The sequence below is a fragment of the Peromyscus californicus genome, unplaced genomic scaffold, assembly GCF_007827085.1.
Source record: "Peromyscus californicus insignis strain IS unplaced genomic scaffold, ASM782708v3 Scaffold_12__1_contigs__length_115047231, whole genome shotgun sequence".
Taxonomy (NCBI): Eukaryota; Metazoa; Chordata; class Mammalia; order Rodentia; family Cricetidae; genus Peromyscus; species Peromyscus californicus.
In genome coordinates this window covers 1,366,503-1,390,225 of record NW_026294413.1, presented here as the reverse complement: position 1 = coordinate 1,390,225, position 23,723 = coordinate 1,366,503, and the positions used below count along the sequence as shown (strand labels likewise).

Genomic DNA, 23,723 nt, shown 5'->3' with positions numbered 1-23,723 from the left:
GGAGTTGAAGACTAAATAGTTAAAATTATAGTTTTTCTTAGTTATAATAAAAAGTAAATTAGATATAAAACTTTGGACTCACAAAGATAGGATAGATAATGAAATATTTTCTCTGATTTTGCCAAATACAAATAGATATTGTAACTGTGATTCTTACTTGATAACTGATTTTGTTATATATAATCTTACTATGTTAAAGTTAAAACCTTCCTTTTTAATTAGACAAAAAGGGGGAAATTCTGTGGAAAACCCTTTTGTACACTGTGAAGACTTGTTACTATGACTGGCCAAAAGCTGAACAGGATGAAGTTAGGTGGGAAAGCCAAACTGAGAATTATGGGATGAAGAAGGGCAGAGTCAGAGGAGTTGCCAGTGAGATGGAGAATGAGTTGGACATACAAAATGGGATAGAGGTAAAAGCCATGAGTCTTGGGGCAGCACCTGGATTAACAGAAATGGGTTAAGTTGTAAGAGATAGTTAGTAATAAGCCTGAGCTTTTGGCTGATCATTTATAATTCATATTCAGCTTCTGAGTCAGTTATTTGGGACCTGGCAGTCGGGACAGGAAATGTCTGATTACAGTTAAACCTTGGCTTTTGTTTAAAAACACTAACTTGAGATGCTTGTGTTACTAGTTTGAGGATTTTTTAATAATTATTTAGCTAGACACTTCATCAATTAAAGAGAGTTCTTCACTCCCCTCTTCAATGTTGTCCTGTGGAAGAATTAATATGGCATTTCACTGGAGGTAGATTCCTAAGGCTTAGTTTTAGGGAGCCTGTGAGCAGTTGTCAGTGAGGTCCCAGTAATCTTTTTATGTGTGTTTCTAATTACAACAAAATCTTCATCAGGCCATTCAGTTTTGTTGTTGACAAAAGGAGAATTACACCATACTAAATGAAGTGGAGAATTAGTAATTAGATGTTAACATGTAGGCAGCCAACAGGGTAATTCAAGATGAAAACCTCACTTGAGCATTGATTAACTTCACCGTCTTTCTTCACTTGGCCAAATCTCAGGGAAGCTTTGAAATTATTATTCCCTACTTTAAATAGTGAAGATCTTCCTAGAACAGCAGAGGGACAATTGAATGGTGATCATGAGGGAGTCACACATTAGCTGGTATCCTTGAGTAAAACCTTTAACCTCCTCAGACCTATGTGTCTTCCTTGGTTGGTGGGGAGGTCTATTAGTTACTTCCTTATTGCTGTGAAAAAAATGACTGACCAAAGCAACTTAAGACATGAAGGATTCTTTCTGGCTCACAGTTTAAAGGTATAGTCTATCACAGAGGGAAGGTCATGGTAGCAAGAGCTTGGGGTAGCTGGTCACATTGTACCTGCAAGAAGCAGAGAATGATGAATGCAAATGCTCTGTTTACTTTCCCCTTTTAATTCTGATGGGGACTTCAGACCACAGAATGATGCCAACTCACAGTTAGAGTGGATCTCTCTACATTAATTTACCAAACTAGAATGCATCTCATAGACATGCCCAAGGTTTGTTTCCATATGACTCTGAATCTCAGCTGACCATCAATATTAATCATTGCAGGAGAGCATATACAGTGATGCACAGTCTCCTGTGGTGCTGGGACAGTTCATGCTGGTTTCATAGAAATGCTTTAATTATACACAGAGGTGGTGTAAGCAAGGGGGATTGTTTTGTGATGTGGTTATGAAGTACTGGAGGTCCAAATTAAAGATGTCAGTAGTGTTATGTCCTTCTGAGTCCTGTGGGATACGGATCCACTCCAGGCCTCCCTCCTTGCAATGCATAGTGTATTTCAGGTTACATATCTTCATGTGGGCTTTCTCTTTGCAGGTTTGTGTCCAAACTCCCTCTTCTTAGAAGGAAGTGAGATGCTGGATTAGTACCATCTTGAGGACCTTGTTTTAATTTAGCTATGTCTTTAAAATTCCTATCCCCAAACATTGCCACATTATGAGACACTGGAGGTTAAGACGTCAACATATAGATTTTTTTTGGTAGAAACAGTTGTGCACTCAACAAGTAATATATTATGTGATATAAATTATTAACAAAGACTATCCTAGTACTTGAATGAGGGCACAGGGAAAGACTAGAAAGTTTTACACTTCCCCCAGGACTCTCATGTATGTAGGTGTGTGTGTGTGTGTGTGTGTGTGTGTGTGTGTGTGTGTGTGTGTGTGTTGCAGGGCATGTACTTGTGTTTATGCGGGTGAAAGCCACAGATCAACTTCAGGTGCCATCTACTTTGTAGTTTGATATAGAACCTTTAACTGGGACCTGAGGCTCACTGAACAAGACTGCTAGCCAGTGAGCCCCAGGGAGCTAGGTAGCCAATCTCCACCTCTAGTGCTGGTGTTACAAGGGCTGGTGCCTTCATGCTTAGCTTTACATGATGCTGGGTATCAAATGTAGGTTTTCAGGCTCAGACTACAAGTACTTGATCCACTGAGCTATCTTCCCAGTCCTGTGTCAGGACTTAATATCTGTGATATGTACTTAAAGTAACACTAGACAAAATTCCTTTCATTGACTGGTTGGGTATGATAGCTGGCTTAGGTCTCCCCAGAGCTACACAACCAGAAGTTCTTACTCATTTCTTCCACACTGGTGAGGTTGAGACAGTGGCTAGTGGGTCTCCTCATAACAGCTGGTAATACAAACACTAGAAAACATTCTCTTTCCACTTAGTTCTAGAATAAAGGTTTTCATCAGAAAGCATAAGTCTGACAGAGGCCTTGGACAATATCCTTCATCATGTCATTGGTTTTCCTTCTGTTTAATCCTTTCAAGAGAAAATTGAGACTTAATAACACTGACATACACGACTGTCAAAAGTGTGCTAATACACAGGGCTGTTAAACGCCTTATCAATGGGAGCCTCCTACAAATGCTACCTGCTTGAAACCTTTCTTTTCCACCTGGTCAGGCGCTCAGCAAAGAGGAGCAAGATGATTAATTAGCCCACAGTTTATTTTGTGACCCCATTAGGCCTACACAGTCCTTTTTTTCTTCCTGTGACAAACTCCCTGCTGTTCCCAGGACTCAGGCCAAATACCAGGTCCAAGTGTGGTAAGTGGCCCGTACTTACGCATTGAAGCGTGCTCGGACCACCACACGGCAGAAGTTTCTGAATCTGTGCTCCCGCCCCACAATGAAGAGTGGCTTGTCGAAGTATGGGTGGTTCTCTCGAAGTTCCTCTTCTTGCACTTTCCTTCAAGGGAACATTTATGGGATGAGAAGTAGGCCCAGAGAAAAATCCACTCCCAAATGAGAGCCTTGGGACACAGCCACATGGTACCTTTTCATCTCTGCTTGCTCCTTCTTCTCCTGGATCATCTTTATTTCACTGTCTTCTCTTTGTGCATTTCTGTACCGCACTGTATTTGAGTGCTACAAATAAAAGGTATATGTACAGTGGAGGACTTTTGAAGGCCTAAAAGACTATTTTCTAAATTAAAATCAACACTCCTATTTATATATGCACACTATATGCAGACTATAACATATATGATAGCTATACTGATTTATATACACATATACACATATGTATAATTATCATGCCATATGCATATTGTTTAATGGCCATGAGCATCTTGACAACTGAATTTTCCCTCTAAAATACAAAATGCTTAGCATATAGATATTGAAACTTCATGGTGTGCTAGGCCTTATCATACTGCTGAGGTTATAACAAAAGATTAAAAAATTAAATCAGAATAAATAAGTTAGGGGATGTATAGTGTTGTATTTAGAAAAAAAGTGGGACTGAGGTTGTAACTCAGTTGCTGGAAATCTTTCTTAGCATGCACAAAGCCCTGGGTTCCATCCCCAGAAGTGTGTAAGTTCGGCATGGTCGTAACACTGTGCCAGAGGATCAGAAATTCAAGGTAATCCTTGGTGACATAGTGAGTTTTAGATCAACCTGGGCTATAGGAGTCCCTTTGTGGAATGTGTGCCAACACACATCTCCAAAACCATGATCTTACTGAACTCTTAAGTAGACTGTACATTTCTACTGAACCACTTAAACAAAAGAACTAGGAATCAATAAATATTGCTCATTATTAGCTCTTGGTATTAATGGTCTCAATTCCCACAACAAAAAGCCATGGAATAACAGACAAGAGTATATAGATACAATCCACTGGACCCATTCGGTGTTAGGTATATGTATATGCCTTTAGGGATGACCACTTAGCACTGGATAAGTAATTAGGGCATAATCCCTGGAGAAGATAGACTCTCTCTCTTTCAGCAGCCATTAATTGCATGTAGTTTCTTCATCTGTGGGTGAGGCCTTATGAGATTTCCCCCACCCACACTGGCATGCCAACTTGTATTGTGTTCAGCTCTTGTTAATGCTACCTCATTGGTGAGATTCCACTGGTGCAGTTTCACTGTCCTAGAAGACACAGTCTCACAGGAGATGCCTGGTCCTCCGTCTCACAATCTCTCTGCTTTTCCTTCTGCACTGTTCCCTGCACCTTAGCTGTAGGAGCTGAGTTGTAGATGTATCAGGTGGGCCCAGGAACTCATAGCCAGTTGCTTTCTGTATTTTGTGTTATTCTTTTTAACTGAGGCATGTGCTCTGCATGGGATGTCTGTATTTTTTCAGGTAATGGTTTATTTTTAGTACTTGGCCATGTAATTTGCTTTCTGAATTTCCTGATTCCCTCTGATAGGAAAACATTTAAAGATGATAGGAAAACTCAGGCATGAGAACTGTCTAAGCAATCATTTAAATACACATTCATAATCAAGTTTCCAAAATCCAAGGCATAGCTTAGAACTCACGTCTTGAGTTAAAGTTTCAAGAGATTTGCCCCTGCTGATCCTCTGGCTGTTGGATCCATGTCTTAGTGACCTAGAACAACCACAGTCATGTCAAAACATCTCAAGAACAACTTTTGACTTGTAGTCAATAATCATGAGTAAAAGATTAATTTTCCTGATATATCAGAAATGACTCATTTCTTTGTAAAGCATAAGCTTGTGGTCTACCCACCAGTCTTTGATCCCATCTAACAAGTTTTCAGATTTTTGTTCTTTCTGATCTTAAAAGTGAGACTTTGGCTATTACCAAGGAAAGAATCTTTGAAGTAAAGATTTTTAAATCTTTGAATCAGTTAGAGAATTTCTTTATTGTTACCACCAGCAGCTAGAACCAGGTTGTCACCATGCCTGCCTGACAATCAGAGTAGAGGACCAGGCTTTGTACTGAGACACACTTGTAAAGTCCTTTCCTGAATGTCTCTGGAGTTCATCTTCCTGGAGTATTTACCTGCGCTCCTGGCGGATGTGATGCTGCACACTAAGGATTGACCTCTCCTTTGCTGGCTGCCCCTCGAATGATCCACTCAGCATGCGCTGTCGAGTGCAAGCTCTTGCAAAAGAAAGAAACCCTAGATAAATGCATGGTTTGGCTACTCAGGATGAATAATACATCACTGCTCTTGGCTCTTATTAATTTTAAGGAAACACCAACGATAAGGCAAAATACAGCCAATAACAAACACATAGAGGAAAATGACCTTTAGGCTTTGAATCTGAAACACAAAGCAGAAGTTACACAGCCAAAAGAAGCAAAAAGATAAACAGAAAGCAGCTCCTCCTCCTTGTCCTCTTCTTTCAAATTCCCAGTACAAAACCATAACAAGCTTTCTATAAGGATCACATCAGCATCAGGGCCAATCATGATATTGATTTCAAGCTTAAACATAGAGGTCTCTTTGAGCCCTCAGGGAAGGTTTATTTTTTTTCCAAGCTAGACCCCTGGAATGATGATATATATCTTTTTTATTCTTTCATTTTTCTTTATTAATAAATTTTCTACTCACTCCACATACTATCCACAGATCCCCCCTCCTCCCTCCTTCCACCTCCCAGCCCTGTTTCCCAAGCCACCCTGAATCCCCACATCCCTCAAATCAAAGTCTCCTATGGGGAGTCAGCAGAGCCCAGCACACTGAGCCTAGGCAGGTCCAAGCCCCTTTCCACTGCACCAAGGCTGTGCAAGGTGTCACACCACAGGTACCGGGTTCCAGAAGCCTGTCCATAGACCAGGGACAGATCCCGATCCCTCTGCCTGGGTGCCCCCCAAACAGTTCGAGGCAAACAACCGTCTTCCGTATCCAGAGGGCCTAGTCTAGTCCCATGGGAATCTCCACAGTTCATGGGCTTCCACTAGTGTGGCCATCATCTCTGCACATCCTCCCATCATGATCTAGACCGATGACATACATCTTAGTGCTGCCTATATGTACAATGGGTGCAGGATCATCTACTGAAGCATGTGCAATTCTTTTTTTCTGGGGGGCGGGTTTCATCTCTGTGCAAAGTTTACTGCCCTTCTCCCAGCAGCCATCAATTGCCAATAGCATCTCAGGTAGGGTGGGGCTTCATGAAGTCCTTTCCCATCTATGCTGGGATTATGATTGACTTGCTATTATATACGTCTTATACATGTATTACCCAGCTGCTGTGAGTTCATGTGTACAATGGCCTTGTTATATCCTGAAAATACTGTTTTGCTCTTACATTCTGCCTCCTTTTTCACAATGATTCCTGAGCCTTTGGGGGTTTCATGGGGCTGGCAAGATGGCTGAGTAATTAAAGCAATTGCTGTGTAAACTCGAGGATGGGAATTCAGACACCTAGAACCCACATAAATGCCAGCCAGGTGGGCATGGAAGCTCAACTCTCATTCCAGGTCTCAGAAAGTAGAGACATGGGGTCTCCTACATGCAGGTGCACACATATACACATGCATCTGTACATACATATTCACCCATAACTCAATGCACATACACACAACCACACACATACAATAAAAGTGCTTTTGACACAGAGAAAGATAATCATAGTGTATATCCTTGAAAAAAGTGTCACAAATCCAGTGAATATAAATGCATTACCAGAGAAAACATCCAAAGATTCCTGCTGTTACTTTAATATGGAGCAGGGGGCACTTTGGGGATACACCCACATTTTACCACATAGGAGAATCTGTTTAATGTAGAGGGAAACTGTACTCATTTTTGGAACTACAATGATAGTGCACAAAAAGATGTGTTTCTAGGTTTAGCTCAGCTAACAAAAGCCAAGCAAAGTCTCCAGTATCTAGGGTAGGTTTTTGGAAAATAGACTGAAAAACATAAAGTCATTTTGAGAATGTCTATTTGGAGTGTTATTGTCCTTTAGATGTCTAGACCCCCATCAATCTGTGTAAACCACTAGGATTTAACTTTCAGCCACTGTTGTTACTTTTACTCTTTTATTATAATACCCATCCCCTAAGTCATTGAGACCTATGGGTCTTAAATACAAAACACATCCAATCTAATTAGAACATGTATGTTTGAATGTGAGGGCCCTTCCTATAGTGGAAACAGAAGAAAGCAATAATCTCAGGCTTAGTATTGTAAATACTATGGGGTTATGTGTTCCATAGCCCAGGCTAAAAATTGCAGCTAGAGTTTTCCTGCCTGGCTCACAGTCAGGTCAAATCTCTCTTACCTGCCAGTCCCACAGCTGCTCAGACCCGACCAAGTAAACACAGAGACTTATATTGGTTACAAACTGTATGGTCATGGCAGGCTTCTTGCTAACTGTTCTTATATCTTAAATTAATCCATTTCCATAAATCTATACCTTGCCATGTGGATCGTGGCTTACCGACATCTTCACATGCTGTTTGTCATCATGGTGGCTGGCAGTGTCTCTGACTCAGCCTTCCACTTCCCAGCTTTATTCTCCTCCTTGTCCCGCCTATACTTCCTGCCTGGCCACTGGCCAATCAGTGATTTATTTGTTGACCAATCAGCAACACACTTGACATACAGACCATCCCACAGCAAAAATTGGTTGACATACTTGCTAGGATGTGTGTTACTACTGTGCCTGTTGACTCCAGGCCCTGGTGGCCTCTGTGAAGCATTCTGTGCCCTCCCTGACTGAACAGAGCAGCTAAGTCTCCATGGGTCCCTGGTGCCCTTTCATTATGGCTCCCTTTTCTCTCTTTCCCCAACAATATGGCTGAAAGAGTGAGGAGAAAGTTAGACTCCTACTTCCTTTTTGTCTTTTGACTAATGTTTTTCTCTTTGGATCTAAGAAATTCAGAACATTATACAAGAGGAGGCTGGAGTTTCATCACACATGGGAATTATGGTCTCTGGATGATTCATACACTGAGCATGGGTGTTGGTTTTCAGTTCCATATTGCAATCAGAAAACCTTTACTCAAATGGGTTAGAGTAGCCAAACATTTGCTTTAATTTCCTTTCTACAAATTTTCTCTTATGTTCACAGCAATATTTATTAAGCAAGACTTAAATGCCCAGTAACTATGAGTTTCTTATTAACAAGCAGCTTAACTTATAACACAGGAAGTCAAGAGATCATTTGGAGCCCAGCACAGGCCTGGCTGGCTTCTGGCTCTTCAGTGGTAAGTCTTCATCTGAGACTTCCTGTTCCCTGAGTAGAGCTCAGTGCTCACCTTCTTCCTGACTCCAAGGCTCCCATATAATCTGAGCACAATGAAACCAAGCTCATAGACCCCACCTCCCTGAGTTGAGAGGTCACCTTCAGCACTTCACTGTCTGTGTGTTGTTGTCCCTAACTCTCTTTCTGGTTGCTTTCCCTGACTGTGCCTTCTCTACACCTGTGTAAAATTAAAATTAATGCCTCTCCATCATCACTCTTGTTTAGTCTATTGTTGATTAAATGCTCTGACATCACATTCCTTTCTTTGGCAAGCCTATAACATTTGAATTAAAAAAAAACATAGGTAAAAGCCAGTCTTTCTAAGCTGAAAGCCAAGAGCTAATATTCTTTTAGCAAACTGTAAAATAAGCATTTCAGTAAAGACACTAGTTGGGGGAGATTACAGGAAGTGTGTTTGAAGGTTTCTGAAGAAATATTCTTCCACCCAAGTATACTGGCAGGATTCTATTAAAACTAAAAAGTGAAACTCTTTTCAAGGCCTCTTCAAGGCATGCTCTTCTGTGGCTTTTAAAGTCTATTTATCTTTCAGCATTGTCTCATAGGAAACAGGTAGGGATATAGATGAAACAATTTCTTTGTACATACATTAATTCACCTAAAAGAATGTAGAAACTTCTAATTCCACTGTACAATAATAGAAGCCAAATTAATAAATGAAGGAAGACCCTCAGATAGGAGGAGATGAGTCTGGAGACATGGAGTAGGAACACAGGGTTGGAAAGAAAACAGGAGAAACAACACTTTGGCTCTGAGACCACTTGAATAAAGAAACAGGCTGAAAACATGCCATGTTAGCATGTTTCTTTATATATCAAACAGATTCAATCTTAAACTGTACCACATTTGTTGGTCATGTAAAGGGTCTTGCTATTTTGGAAAGCAGTAATAATGGGGGGAAATGTGTTTCTGTCAATCGGGTGTGGAAAAATGAAGGATGTTGTCCTACTCTCCTTCTGTCTTTTTGTTTAGTCTTAGTTCCTGGCCCATGGTGAGTAACACCCCCATTCAGGGTGGATCTTCCCACTTTTGTTAATGCTCTCTAAAATTCTAAAATTGCCCTCACAGATGCAACCAAAAGTTTGTTTTCTAAGTGATTCTAAGACTCATCGGGTTGACAATCAATCAAGATAAACCATCACCTAATGGCTCTGGAAGAACCTCAATTTATCTAACACCTTGTGAGGATCTGACTCTTATGTGTAATCACGCGAATGACCTAGAAGAGAATGCTCCATCAGTCCAAATGCATGCAGGGTTGTCAGAGGCCCAAGGCTAGGGAATCAGCTATGTGCTATGCTCAGATTTTTCACCAAAAATGTAAAACATAAAATATAGTGTCCAAATCTCCAAGTTTGGAAATATTTGTTATGCATATCTAACAGTTATTTCCACTGCTGTAAACCCTTCAACTTCCTATTGTCCTTCAGAAAAAAGATTAACTCAGAACCTCAGTGTGACTTCCAAAGTCTTGTTGGCCTTCTCCTAATCTTACCCTTTCTGATCTCTTCTTTTACCAGAAGGGATTCCATTCTTTCATGCCATTCTCTTTGGTCATTCAGCTTTACCCATAGACCAGATTCTCAAAGCTCCAAGAGAACATGGTTGTATTTAAATCTTTTGAGTATTGTTTTTCAGCTCTTGAACAAAGAAAGTGTTCCATAAATACTTGATAAATGCACCTTGAAATGCTTCAAAGATCAAATATTTTAACTTGTTTGACCCATTCATACTTGTGATGAATGAAAGTCACAAGTAAAATAGAATGCCTTTATAGGCACTTTTGATGGAGTTATAATCTTAACTTTCAAGTTGGAATACTGCATCACTTAAGATGAATAGGCTACAATACTGTATCACTTAAGATGAATAGGCTGCGTACCTAGAGTAGAGAAGACATAGAGACAGTAATAAGAAAAAGAACACCTCTGATGTTGCTTCTCATAAGTATAAAATTTGTTTTTTATCTATGTTGTCTATGCAAATTGGTGGAGGAGCATAAAAGCAGATATGGAGTCGAGACTCTAAGAGCTCAGTTCATTTCATTCTCTCAACCTAAGAGTAGGTACATACTGGAAACTGAATCCCCATGTATCTCATCTTACAGGAATCTGTTGACAAGCGAAGGACTCAGTAATGCAGGACATTTACCCCTAACCTGACAAATGAATGTGCACATATTTCTAGGTGAGGGATGGATAGCCTTCAATGGCAAGCTGTAATTTGCCAGTATAAATTTTCACTGATCTTTGTGTGTGTGTTGGCCTCATTGAAGGATACAAGGAGAATATTCTTGTGAAGAAAATATCCATTGGCCAGCTGCTCAGAGGAAAAAAAAGAGCTGATCATATCAAGAAAGCTCTTTGGTCTTCAGGCACAGTCTCTCCTTTGAGGAAACACTAGATAGAGTGGAGATGCCAAGGTCTCTGTATCTTCCCTGCATCTTGTCCTAATGGAAAGTCTGAGAAGGCTGTGCAAGTTTCTGTGCAAACTGGTGGAACATTGTGCAAACAAGGGCTTTCTTAGGAAGTCTATCTAGTGGCTTAATATTAAAAACAACAGCAAAAAGCCCAAGTCTGCCTGCCTGGCTTCTGAAAGTGAGAGGCACAAGGCACTGTCTAGTGAAAAATAATGAAGTCTTTTGTCTTGTGTGAGTGAGGAGACCCTCCATTATGCAGGCATATGTAATCTCTTTATTCCTGTTCCCTGGAGGAGAATTACAGAGAGGCATTTTCCTTTTCCCAGTTGGGGTTAATGTTATGCCCTTTCTACCTTTGAAAGTAAAACAAGATGAGGACCCCTGATGATGACTCAAATGTGGGAATATTCCTCAGCAAACACACATTCCCAGTTGCAAAAATATTACCCCTGGTTTCTTGCCAAGCCTTTGAAAAAAACATATGAAAGATTGATTCTTTTCCCCCACCTCCCTGCATTGCCTTTGTGGTGTGGAATTTCAATTGCTCCTTATATGACAGCCACATATATAATCTTTTCTAGGAGCTGGGAGCAGAGAATTGTGTCTTAAGAAATTGTCTCTATTTTTCTTGACATTCTTCCATCAAAAATATTTTTAAATTGGCTCAAAGATGATGGGTATAAGAGCGATCTTTGGAGTTTTATTAGCCTTTAAACACCACTGGTTGTTTATAGACACAGTAGCAGGGGGTCCTCTGTTCCTTTCTTTGTTTTCATGTCTTCTTTCTTAATGTTCCAGAACAAGGGTGTGGGAAAAGCCCGCACATTCTGTAATGAAAGCGAGGCCTAGGAGTCTTCAATTTTTTTTACTCATTATAGAAAAGTTAGATTACACGAGACCATCTGTAGTAAATATAATTACCACCCAAAGGAATTTCAATGTGACTTTGCAGAGCATTGAAGTTGAAGGGTTTTACTAAAATTCTGGGCTCCACAAGGTAATATGCTTTAAAGTATTATCAGATGTTGGTTAATGTGATGTAACCACATCACCAGACAATGGGAAAACAGTCTTCTAGTGGCAATTACGTAAAATCACAAGTGGATAAGAGTCAAGAGAAGAGAAAATGGATATTTCCTGGGATTGGCTCCTACCTGACAGCATTAGGGTGACAGTGTTATCATCTAAGGTGGGGGCAACAGCCAACAGTAATGGGTAAGCCCCTGGTGATGGGCTCTTGCTGAGATGAGGAGAAGTTGCCTTTTTATTGGAGTTAGTACCCCACTATTTAATTCAGCCCCATCCTGGGTGGAAGGATATCATTGTTAAACAGCACTCACAGGTTAGGTCTTTCCATTTCTGCATTATTTACAAAAATGTTCTTACAGATAGATAAAAGTAAATGCATGGACGACTAATGCCTCATTGTAGATTGAAAGGAAACCTTCAATGTCTTTATCTTACAAATGTGTCACAAACAAACAAATAAAAAATCAACTCATGGGAAATCCATGTGTTTGGTGGACCTATTGAAGATGAACAAATAAAATATATAACCCCAAAACTATTTATTGGGGTTCAAATTTTGTAACCCAGCTACTATCTTACAAACATATATATTACAAGGTAATGATGTAACTTTATTTTTTGGGGTGTGTGTGTGTGTGTGTGTGTGTGTGTGTGTGTGTGTGTGTTGAATGTGGGTGCATATGTATGTGTGCTGCATACATGTAAGTGTGCTGGTGACTTCCTCTATCATTGTTTACTTTATTGCCTTGAGATAAGGTCTTTCACTAAACCAGTAGATGCTCATTTGGGCTATACTATTTGACCAGTGAGCTCTTGGGATATGCCTGTCTCTATACCTCCAATACTTGGATTATAAGCATGCACAGCCATGGCTGGATAGTTATATGGGTGCTGAGGATTTGAACTTATGTCTTCATGTTTGCAAGCAAGAATTCTTTTTTTTTGTTTGTTTGTTTTGTTTTTTCGAGACAGGGTTTCTCTGTGTAGCTTTGGTGCCTGTCCTGGATCTCACTCTGTAGACCAGGCTGGCCTCGAACTCACAGAGATCCACCTGGCTCTGCCTCCCGAGTGCTGGGATTAAAAGTATGCACCACCACCACCTGGCTGCAAGCCAGCATTCTTACTCACTGAGCCAACCCCCTGAACTTTTTATAATTTAATACAAATAAAAATTTGAAAATGTTACATAACCTAGTAGATTCTTGATATACAAAACCCCACAGATAGTCTGTTTCTTCTACATGCTCAGCAGTCATGTTGCCACAGTCCCAAATTCAACCTGCTTTTCTGCTTTACACCTCAGTGCCTCCTTTGCATCATGCATGACCCTTATGGTTTGGGGCTAATAGTAAATATGATAAGCACAGTGATACTGCTATCATCAGTCTGATAACCAGCTGAGACATCTATGAAGTGACTGACGGGCAGGTGGCATTTACAGCATGGATATACCAGACAAAAAGAACATTCATGCCCCAGGCAGGATGGTACAGGGCAGCAAGAAAGCCCATCATGTTACTCAGAACGACAGAGGATTAAAAAGAAGTTGTAATTTAAAAATTGCTTATTTCTAGAGTTTTCCACTTTATTTTTGACTGTGGTGACTGATAATCCAAATGAAAGCCATGTGACTGTGGAAGAAAAAAACTATATTTACATTTTATCACTTTGAAACCTTTGCTATTTTTGTTTTATACAAATATACATACATACTTCACATTTTATCCTTTTATTTTATAGTTTCTGAATAAACTTAATTTGTATCTATGCCCTCAGTTTCTTTATCCATAAATAGTATCTTATGTTTAGTTTGCAAGACTAGTGTCATGAAATGCTAAGGCAAAGCCAGAAGTAGGCAGTCTTAATAGGACCCTATTTATGTCTTTAATTCCCAATACTGTTTTCTTAAAAATTTGGCTTATTCTTGACAAATGTTGGTTATAAAATAATTATTACTGTCTCAGGAGACTGAACAAAACTGAGTGCCTTAGGATTTCTGTCCCTTTCCTCTCATTTCCAGGGTCTTTAAGGGTTCTTCTCTCTCTCCCTCAGCCGGAGCTCACTGCCAAGGAATGACTGAAGCTACAGAGGGTGAGGGTGGGTGTCTGGGATGGGTGGGATGCAGACACACACTCAGTTCCTCTCTGTAGTGCTGTACACACTGCCTGTAGACATGTCCAGAATGTGCTGAGAGCTGTAGAGAGGAAAGCGTGACCTCACCCAGTGCCAAATGGGAGGGCTAACCAACAAGACAGTGCTTTGAGAAGCAGAAATTGCTGAATGGAGGAAAGGAAAAAGACTACAATACCTGACATGTAGGAGATGCCACAAAAGTCCTCAATGGATGGGTGACTAAGGGGCACTCTTAGGAAAAATAATCTATCTCAGAGGGCTGGAGAGGTGGCTCAGTTGTTAGGAAAACTGGCTGCTCTTGCATAGGACCTGGGTTCAATAACCAGCATCCACATGGCGGCTCACAACTTGTTCCAGGGGATCCCAAACCCTCTTCTGGCCTCCACAGGCACCACACACACACAATGCACAAACTTATATGTAGGAAAAAATGCACATATACATAAAATAAAATACTTAAAAATGTAAATGATGCCCATAAATTGATATCCAGGAACAAAGGCAGTACTCCATATTATCTTTTGCACACTTCATCTTAGTTCTAATTAAAGAAACTAGAGTATTATTTAGACTTCCAATAATAGTTACTATAAGTGCATAGTGCCATTAATCAAATATCAGGATACAGATATTCAAGCTGATCATTTGCCAAGGTTATAAAGATACTGTTTGGCTAATGAGGCATTCATGGAAAAATCACAAAAGGACAGACCTTTTTGGAACACTACAATGTTTAATTGCTTTTTCTGTATGATGTTTCTCTATTCATTGATGTTTATGAGAATAAGAGTGCATTTTTGCTTGATTTTGGGGCTTTGAATTAGAGCAAGCCTCTGCAGAGGTACCAGTACTTTGAAAACTAGAAATCCATTATTTTTTCTCTGATGCTGAGAAAAGGTCACCGGAATTTGGAAGAAAGTGATCTTCAATGGAGCTGAATGGTAGCATCCAAGTCAGAACAGTTGTGGAGTCAGGTGTGAGCAGCAACCTTGGATTCTATGATTGAGGTGAAGGGTTGCTCCTTCCCTCTCCCAACCCTCTCTATATCTTTAGGGAACAGTGTGGGTGCTATTTGGTACCTGACTTGGAGCTGCACAGACATGACACACCTTCTTCACATCAAAACAGCCAGAAATACATTTCTACTACCCAAAGTGTTAATTAAATTTGTAAAAATATCCAGTAAAAGGACGTGAGTTAAAGATGATTTGGGGTGAAAATAGGTGACTTCACTGTAGAGTGGCATCCTTGGCCTCTAAGGGTCTTAGATGTTTTCTCTAGTGTGTGGAATTTCCTTTTAGTAGCAATAGGTATGGCAGACTGGTCTGTTGTTTGGTAGAAGATGGCTATCTTGAAATGTAAGTCTAATGAGAACTGTGGCCACAGTAGCCCTTTGATTACCAGGGCTCCAAATCCAGACCCTCCAGCAAGAAGACTTAACACGTCTATGAAAGGGAGGCTGCTACACTTAGTCAGACTCTTCATTCTTAGCTCTGGGTTCTTTCCTTCAACTCATTTTTCTGCTATAGACTGCAGAATCAGCCTCTCTGGTCATGAAACCACAACACAACATAGCCTCTGGGACACATTAAAGGCAGTCCTATAAGGGAGATTTACAGCTCTAAGTGCCTACACTAAACACTTAGAAAGAGCACAAACAAATGACTTAATAATGCCACTCAAAATTTTAGAAAAACAAGAGCAAGCCAAATCCAAATCCCATAGATGGCAAGGAATAATAAAAATCAGAGATGAAACTAAGAAACAAAGAAAGCAATACAAAGAATCAGTGGGTCTAAGAGCTGGTTCTTTCAGATTAACAAGATTGACAGACCCTTCCCAATGAACCAAAAGAAAGAGCAAGGACCCAAATTAATAAAATCAGAAACAGACAGGGAAACATCACAATAGACATCAAAAAATTCAGATTATAAGGGAATACTGTACTACATTAAGTTAGAAAACCTAAAAGAAATGGACATATTTCATCCAAACAACCCAAATTAAACCAAGAAGAGATCAACAATCTAAATAGACATAACTAAGGAGGAGTTTGAAACAGTAATAAAAAGCCTTCCAACTAAAAGATGACCAGCTCAGATAGATTTGTAGTAGAATTCTACCAGAATTTCAAAGACTATCTACAGTCAACCTTTCTTAAATTGTTTCAAGAAAAGAAAAGAAACATAATGGGCACTCCCAAACTCCTTTCAGGAGGCCAGTATCACTCTAATTCCAAAATTATGTAAAAGTACTACAAAAAAGAAAATTACTGGAAAATATCCCTGACAAACATAGATTCAAATTCCTCAACAAAATACTTGCAAACTGAATAAAGACATACATCAAAAAGATTATCTACCATGAGCAAATTGGCTTTACTACGGGGGTGAGGGGGCAAGGTTTATTCAACATACACAAGTCAACAAATGTTATAAACCACATAAATGGACTTTATGATAAAAATCACATGATCATTTCAATAGATGCAGAAAAAGCCTTTGATAAAAATCTACTGGGCTATGGTATATGTGTATGTGTATGAATACACATGTACATATGGGTTTATGTGCAATTGGAGGACAGAGATTGATGTCTGGTATCTTCCTGTTATTCTCCACTGTACTTTTTGAGACATATTCTCTGTTTGAACCCAGAGTTTGCTGACTGGGCTTGGCAGACTAGCCGGAAAGTTCTAGAGATCAGTGTGTTTATGCAGCACTTGGATTACAGATGGATGCTGCCAAGGCTGACTTCTTGTAAGGATCTGATTTTAAGAGTCAGAGAACAGCATGGACTGGAGACAAACAGTGTTTTCTGGACATGATGGGACCTCTGCTCTCATGTACTCAGAGAAGCAAGGAGATTTTTATGAAACAAAAAAGATAAATGCTTTTTTTAAAGATCAAATTTACACTAAAACTACTATTTCCAAACTGTAGCCATTTATTTCCTGTAATTCACAAGGTAACATATAGCCAAGGTCTTTTAATTTTGTGCTTTTCTGTAATGTAGTGAAATCCCCAAATTATACAATAGTTGGGAAAGGTCGAGGAGGTCCCATATTTTCTGACAGTTTAAAGATTTTTTTCTCATGTCATATATCTTTTGAAATAAAAGCCCCAAACTTCTATATAGTTTAAAAATGTTAAATTCCCCCTTGCAGCATTGCCTGGATATGTGAATTTTATGAAAGCATAGTCTATTCCATCCATCTAATTCATTCAATTTTGTGACAGTGTGTACCCATTAAGTCACTTTTCATTGTTAAACTGATCAGCTCTCAGGAAAAGTGTGACTTTTTTCGACTCAGATGACATGTTCTCATATACCTTATGACATGATGTTTTGCAAGACCTAACTGTAAATGAACTGATTTCCTGGGAGGCTTTGTAAAATTTGTCACCTAAATAAATAATAGAGTACTGGCCCACAGAAGTCTCTTGGAAAAGCCATGTTCCTTTGTTTGGATGTCTCAAGACTGAATACCAGAAAAACGTACACCATGGTTCCCAGATGAGTGAGTTCTTTCCAGCCTCATCAAGTGGGAGAGGAAAAAGAAGAGAATGGATGGAAGGAGGAGGCAGTGGATCTCTTATAATAGTACACATTAGTTGCTTTCCTCATTTCTGTGACACAAGTGTTTGAAGATGGAAGAGTGTGTTTTGACTCACATTTAGAGGTTATAGTCTATCATTACAAATTAAACTATGGTGGCCAAACCTTGAGGCAGCTGGTCATAATGCATCTGTGACCAGTAAGTAGAGAGAGAGAAAGAGAGAGATGAATGATGGTGTTCAACTAGCTTCTTCCATTTATATAGTCTAGGACCAGCCCATGGATGTGTACTGCTCATACATAGGGAGGGGATTCCTATCTCAGTTATTCCAGTCTTGGCACTTCCTCACAGACGTGCCTTCACAGACATGTCTCCTAGGTGATTCTAGATCCTGTCAAGTTGACAACCAACATTAACCATTACAGAATATAAAGAAGGTGAGGCCTATGCGTCCTTCCTTATAACTCCATCCCCTTTTAATTCTCAAAATATTGAGATATCCTTGGAACAGCGTCATTCACTAGGTACTCTGGTCATGGCTTGCTTGCTGGGTACCAAGGGCAGTCATTCACGGAGAACCTTGGTCTTGGCTCTGATGAGTACCTGGGGCACAGAGTCATTAATTGGACATAGTTGGCTCACTGTGTAGCTCCAGCAAAGAAATCAAATTGAGTATCTGTGTACAAGCATGTTCACTCTGTACCCCAAGCACAGCATATTTGCTGAAGGGCAATTGTAACAGGGGAGAAACAGTAGGAATATTCTGAATTAGACTTAGAGTAGGATGTTTATCATGTGAATAGTTCTTTGTGATGGATGTTTCTCTTCCTAGTAAGTGTGTCAGCACTTCTGTAGAGCCCTGTTATGAACTTGCTGGTGTAATTACAGCTTGACCAAGTATCTTGGAGATTATGAGCTACTCAACCAGCCTCATGGCATACCCCAAGGCTGACACTGAGATGAATGGCCACCTAGTTAGAGCACGACCACATTGAGACTCAAGTCTCTTTCCATGAGCCCTTTCATGTTTATCTAATCATACTGAGAGTACTCAAGCCCCAGCAAAATTTATTTTCAACTTAAAAAGCTACTTCATTACATGCATGACTTTGTGCCTGAATGTCATTCACAGAGAAAGAGAACACAGTGGAATGTGTCTTCATGATATAGGACATTTTTTCCCTCACAAGTTTCAGGTATTAAGTTGTGAGAAGGTTAAATAGTTTCTCACCTCATATATACCTAGTTGTATTTCCTCATCATGGCTTCTCAAGCCACAGTAATACACATTTTTGGAAAGATGCTTTCACGAACATTCCTAGCAATGGACTTGGTAGAGGAGTCTGATTCCTTACATTTACCACGAGTTTGTAGACTACTTTGACATATAAAGGTACCTGTTGGCTTTGTCAGCCATGACACTTTTATCATTTCCACATATGTATAATGTATGCAACAATCTTGATGTCCCAAATGCTTATATACTTTTGAATCCTATCACTCTCTGTTATATTGTATAGTCCGATATGCTTAAGTGGTCAGATTGATTTTCATTATTGGTACTTCATTTCAAGGCATATTTTAGAAAATAACACTAAAAATATGATTTTGTGATCAATCAAAGGTGTCTGTGTGAGACTGGCTGAGCAGTTAAGAACTCTTGCTATTCTTGCAAGGACACAGGTTCAGTTTCTAGTACCCGTATGGAGGTTCACAAACAGCTGTAACACTAGTCCCAGAAGATGATGCCCTCTTCTGGATTCCATGGGCAATGCATGCACATGATGTTTACACATTTCCAGCCTGGCTTTCAAATATTAACAGATCTTTAGTCATAGATGAAGAAATCATAATTATTTTTTTAGACTTACTCTTTTGCTATGTTTCCTTCAGATTATTTTTTTTAGATACCACAAAAGATGTAGATGGTCAAGAATAATGGAAATTTCTTTTCACCCTTTTTTGGTAAACACTTCTAGGTATAGTTTATTTAAATATATTAAATGATAAACATGGCATATTATGATAATAAAATGCTACTTTTTCTAGACAAACATTACTCATGTTTTTAACATTATCTGTAAGCATGAAGATGTGTAATCCTGCAATTGAGCAGAAAGTAAAAATTACTGTCCAGAAAATAAATTCATTGAGAAAAAGTTCTGTTTTCTTCTTAATGTAATCCTACTTAGATTAAAGTATGCCTCAAGGTTATTGGTATTACCTTAAGATTTTTGTGACTGCCGTCTCCTTTTCCAGAAGGTTCCTCGCCCTGATGCTGAAAACAGACTTGCGGAGCTGAAAAGTGTAAGAACCACTTTAGTTTGGGGATGGAAAAGAATAATATATTCACAACCCATGAAACACCAGTTCTCTTTCTCCGTTTGACCTTTATGTCACATGTGATATTTCTCATACTACCTCTTCTTCCCATCTTATGATCCCCCACGTACATGTACCATTTTACACCTAGGCTGCACATATAACAAAACTGGCATTTGTTTTCTGAGTCTGGCTTATTTCACGTAACATAATGATTAAGGCCCTTTCCTGGTGTTACGTTTTATCTGTTCAGAGATTCTAACTAACTGTGAGGCTGCATGTCACAGGTATGGTATGGTGTACATCTTTTCCTGTCCCTGAAGATAAAACACCTCAGGTTCAGATTACTATCGGATCACAGGCCAGGAACTTGCAGTAGTATACAGTGGCTTGCTGACGTGTACATTGCTGACCATGACCCTGCCAATCATCTGAATAAGTAAGTGCTCCAGTCTCTAAAGAATTTGATGTTGAAATTAACACTGGGAACCTGTATTCATTATTGTTTAGTTAAATGTTTTCCAAGCCACTGTATACTACTGCAAGTTCCTGGCCTGTGATCCGATAGTAATCTGAACCTGAGGTGTTTTATCTTCAGGGACAGGAAAAGATGACAGGAAGGAAAGGTCAAAGTTTGCCTGTGGGTGATGATGATAAAAATCATCCCAGAGAAAAGGATTAAGAAAAACAACCTGGATGGCATTGATTGCCTGTTAGATTAGTGAACCACTTTATAGGTGACTAAGTGGTCCAAAGAAGGAGTGAGAGGAGGGAGAGAGATGGAGAGAGCAAGAGAGAAGGGAGTATGTACCATCCGAGCTAGATTCCCAAGAACTAAGAGTGGGACACTTTTAGTTGTCAGCATTGGGAGCCAATGATGGGAGAGTGAGCCGCTGTCTGCCACCAGTAGATTATCTTTTCTAACCACTTGGCACAATATTGGTAACCACTGATAACAAAGAATAGATAGGAGCCAGGTTCTTGAATTCTGGAACTGAGTAGTTCAGTAAGGCAGGCCAGGCTAGGACACAAGAATTCCCACTTACAAACCAGTCTACAAACAAGCACTGTAATGTGAACCAAGATATCTAAATGGCCAGGCCTGGGAAAGGACAAAGTCATAAACTCATCGTTTCTTGTGTGTGTGTTCATGTGGAGGTCATAGGTCAATATCTATATAATGTCTTCTTCTATCACTATTCACCTTGGGTGAACCTGGAACCTAGTGATTGGCTAGAGTGATGGCCAATGAGACCCAGGGATCTTCCTATTTCTGTTTCCCAGCACTGGGCTTATAGATCCTTACTGTCACAGCCAGCTTTTTTGTGTGGGTAATAAGGATCTGAATTCAGGTTCCCAAGCTTTCATTGTGAGCACTTTACAATCTCTTTGAGCTTTTAGCATATCTCAAGGGAGCACTGCTCAGGAGTCATAGCTCAAGTTCCTATCAGGAGAGGGCTTCTGCTCTGACTACTAGAAACATACAGTCAGGAGTCAGAAGTCAGGCCCAGAGTACAGGAGGGCCAACAGTGGCTCACTGTGAGCCAGGACAGCAAATACTACAATGCTCAAAATCAACAACATGCCTTAATCGTCCTTTGCACAAGGCAGCAAATGGAATTTAGTCATGTGTCAACTGCCCTGGGATGGGGCAGCTATCAAACACACATTCTGCATATTTGGAGTGCTATCTAGTACAATAAACTTGAATCAATTAAAGCAAATGCAGTGTTCAAGGTTGTCTTTGAGAATGGTATTGCAATTCACAGAGGAAGTAGTATGTTTTCTACTGTAATACAAAACCTTCAGATTAAGTTTTACTGTGCTCTGAAAGATGTGTATTTGATATGCTAGATATCTTTCTCTATATATTTAAGCTATTTTTTTCATAGCTAAAAAAAAAGGTCTGTAGATATCAATCATTCTTTCTTTGGTCCTTGGCTGTGGTAGTAAAACTTTTTTTCGTTTAGTACAGATCTTCTTTGATTATGTTCCTCACAAAGAACTCAGACTACACTGCTCTGCAGTGCCCTCTTCTGGCCTCAAAAGATACTGCTAGTCACCTGAAATAAGCACTACACAGAGCCATTTCAAAATACGTAATTTCAGACCATAAGTTAGAAGTTCCAGCAATGAAAGGAGTCAGTAAAAGCTCATACTGAATCTAAGTGAATCAAATATGTAGAAAATAAGAGAAAGGGAAAGGACCCATTAGATAATGCTTTCACTGGAAACAAATAATCATTTGTTTGTAAAATAATCATTTGTTGAAAAGATTTTGATGTTTTACAGTTTTATTTGCAAACCTAATGCATTCAATTCATCAAATGGCAATTCCTTGACTGAATTAATGAACAAAAACAAATACACTAAATTTCCATTTAAGTGTTAAAGTAAAACGTGGATTTTTTAAATAGCATCTTAAATTTTTGATTTCAAAGATATGTCTACCTTTTGAGACAGGTAGAACTCTTGTAGCTTGTGTGAGATCTTAGGTTCAGCCCCAGTAACACACACACACACACACACACACACACACACACACACACACACACACACGGACTGATATTCCCTAAACTGTATACTTTAGCACAGAACTCAAAAGTCATGAATTTCATCTCAATTTCTTCACAGTTACTACAGTTTGCATTGGAACAACACAGCAATGGATGGGTGGCTCTTGCTTATTTTTAAAAAGGTCTTTTAGTCCAAGAATGGTGGCATTTCTCCTGCAGTTTCTGGTAGTATGAGCTCTGCTGAGGGCAAAGGGCAGGATGGTTCACAGGGTCTTCTGCCTTCTCTGTTTCCTGTGAATCAGTGGTTGATCCACACGTCTCAACAGTTATGCTCCGGTTTGATCTCTCTGGCAGGGCCACCTTTGGTGTCATGCTGTGTCACCAGAAAACACATACTGCCCTGTGTCTTTTTATGATATCAATAGCATTATTATGTTCATTGTATAGACTCATTCATCCCACTTGCAAAATTGTTATTTCTTTGCATTTCATTAAAATGATTCTTTAATAGGAAGTTGTTCCTCCTGTATTAGTTTCTATCTACCAGTATAGTCCACAGGGAAAACATTCAAGGTAAGTTCATGATTCTTGATATTTTCATACCAGTTTTTAAATAGATTAGTATATTATATATCAATATTTAATAGATTTTTATATAATCTTTAAAAGTGACTAATTATTTAAAGTATCACTATAAATTCAAGGTTAAGACATTCGATAGATTTTAGTCCATTATAATTGATATTTTTAATGTTGTTAACTATTCCTTGATAATTTAACACAATATATTTTGACCATATACTTTCCCCTCCTCAAACTCCTTCCAGATTCCCCCTCTTCCTCCATACCCACCCAGCTCTAAGTGCTTTTTCTCATCATAGGTTGACTGGTCAACTGCCTATTGGTCCATCAGTTCTTTTGCCATGATGCTAGCAGCTGTTGGCATAGTTTCCTCTCTGTCAGGAATGACAAGATGCTCCACAATTATGTGTGCTTCCTATTTAAAACCAACAATACTCTCTTCAAGAAGCCTGATGCATTTATTGAGAAAAAAATTTTGGGGCACATAATCTAGATTTCAGCATTGTTCATTCCTACCAAGACGGTCACTATTCTGAGACTTGACCTGCGCTGACTCTGACAGTTTCAATTTAGATTCAGTGAATTTTACTTACTTTTTCTATATTACATCTATATTTATTTTCTCTTGACTTCAAGACTTGATATCCCATACAAGGAATGACAGATTTG

The 23,723-nt window shown here is 39.4% G+C and overlaps 1 protein-coding gene across 6 annotated transcripts in view; it reads right to left on the bottom strand.

The window, feature by feature from the left end:
• The window catches only part of Nalcn (sodium leak channel, non-selective), a 316,074-nt gene that overhangs the window by 47,001 nt on the left and 245,350 nt on the right, over nucleotides 1-23,723 (bottom strand). For all 6 annotated transcript variants that reach the window (XM_052732374.1, XM_052732370.1, XM_052732372.1 and 3 more), the window contains 5 exons: nucleotides 19,859-19,932; nucleotides 5,277-5,378; nucleotides 4,790-4,859; nucleotides 3,294-3,385; nucleotides 3,084-3,206 (listed from right to left, as the gene is read on the bottom strand). In XM_052732374.1, coding sequence (XP_052588334.1) covers nucleotides 3,084-3,206; nucleotides 3,294-3,385; nucleotides 4,790-4,859; nucleotides 5,277-5,378; nucleotides 19,859-19,932 — 461 coding nt within the window. The remainder of the gene's footprint in view (nucleotides 1-3,083; nucleotides 3,207-3,293; nucleotides 3,386-4,789; nucleotides 4,860-5,276; nucleotides 5,379-19,858; nucleotides 19,933-23,723) is intronic.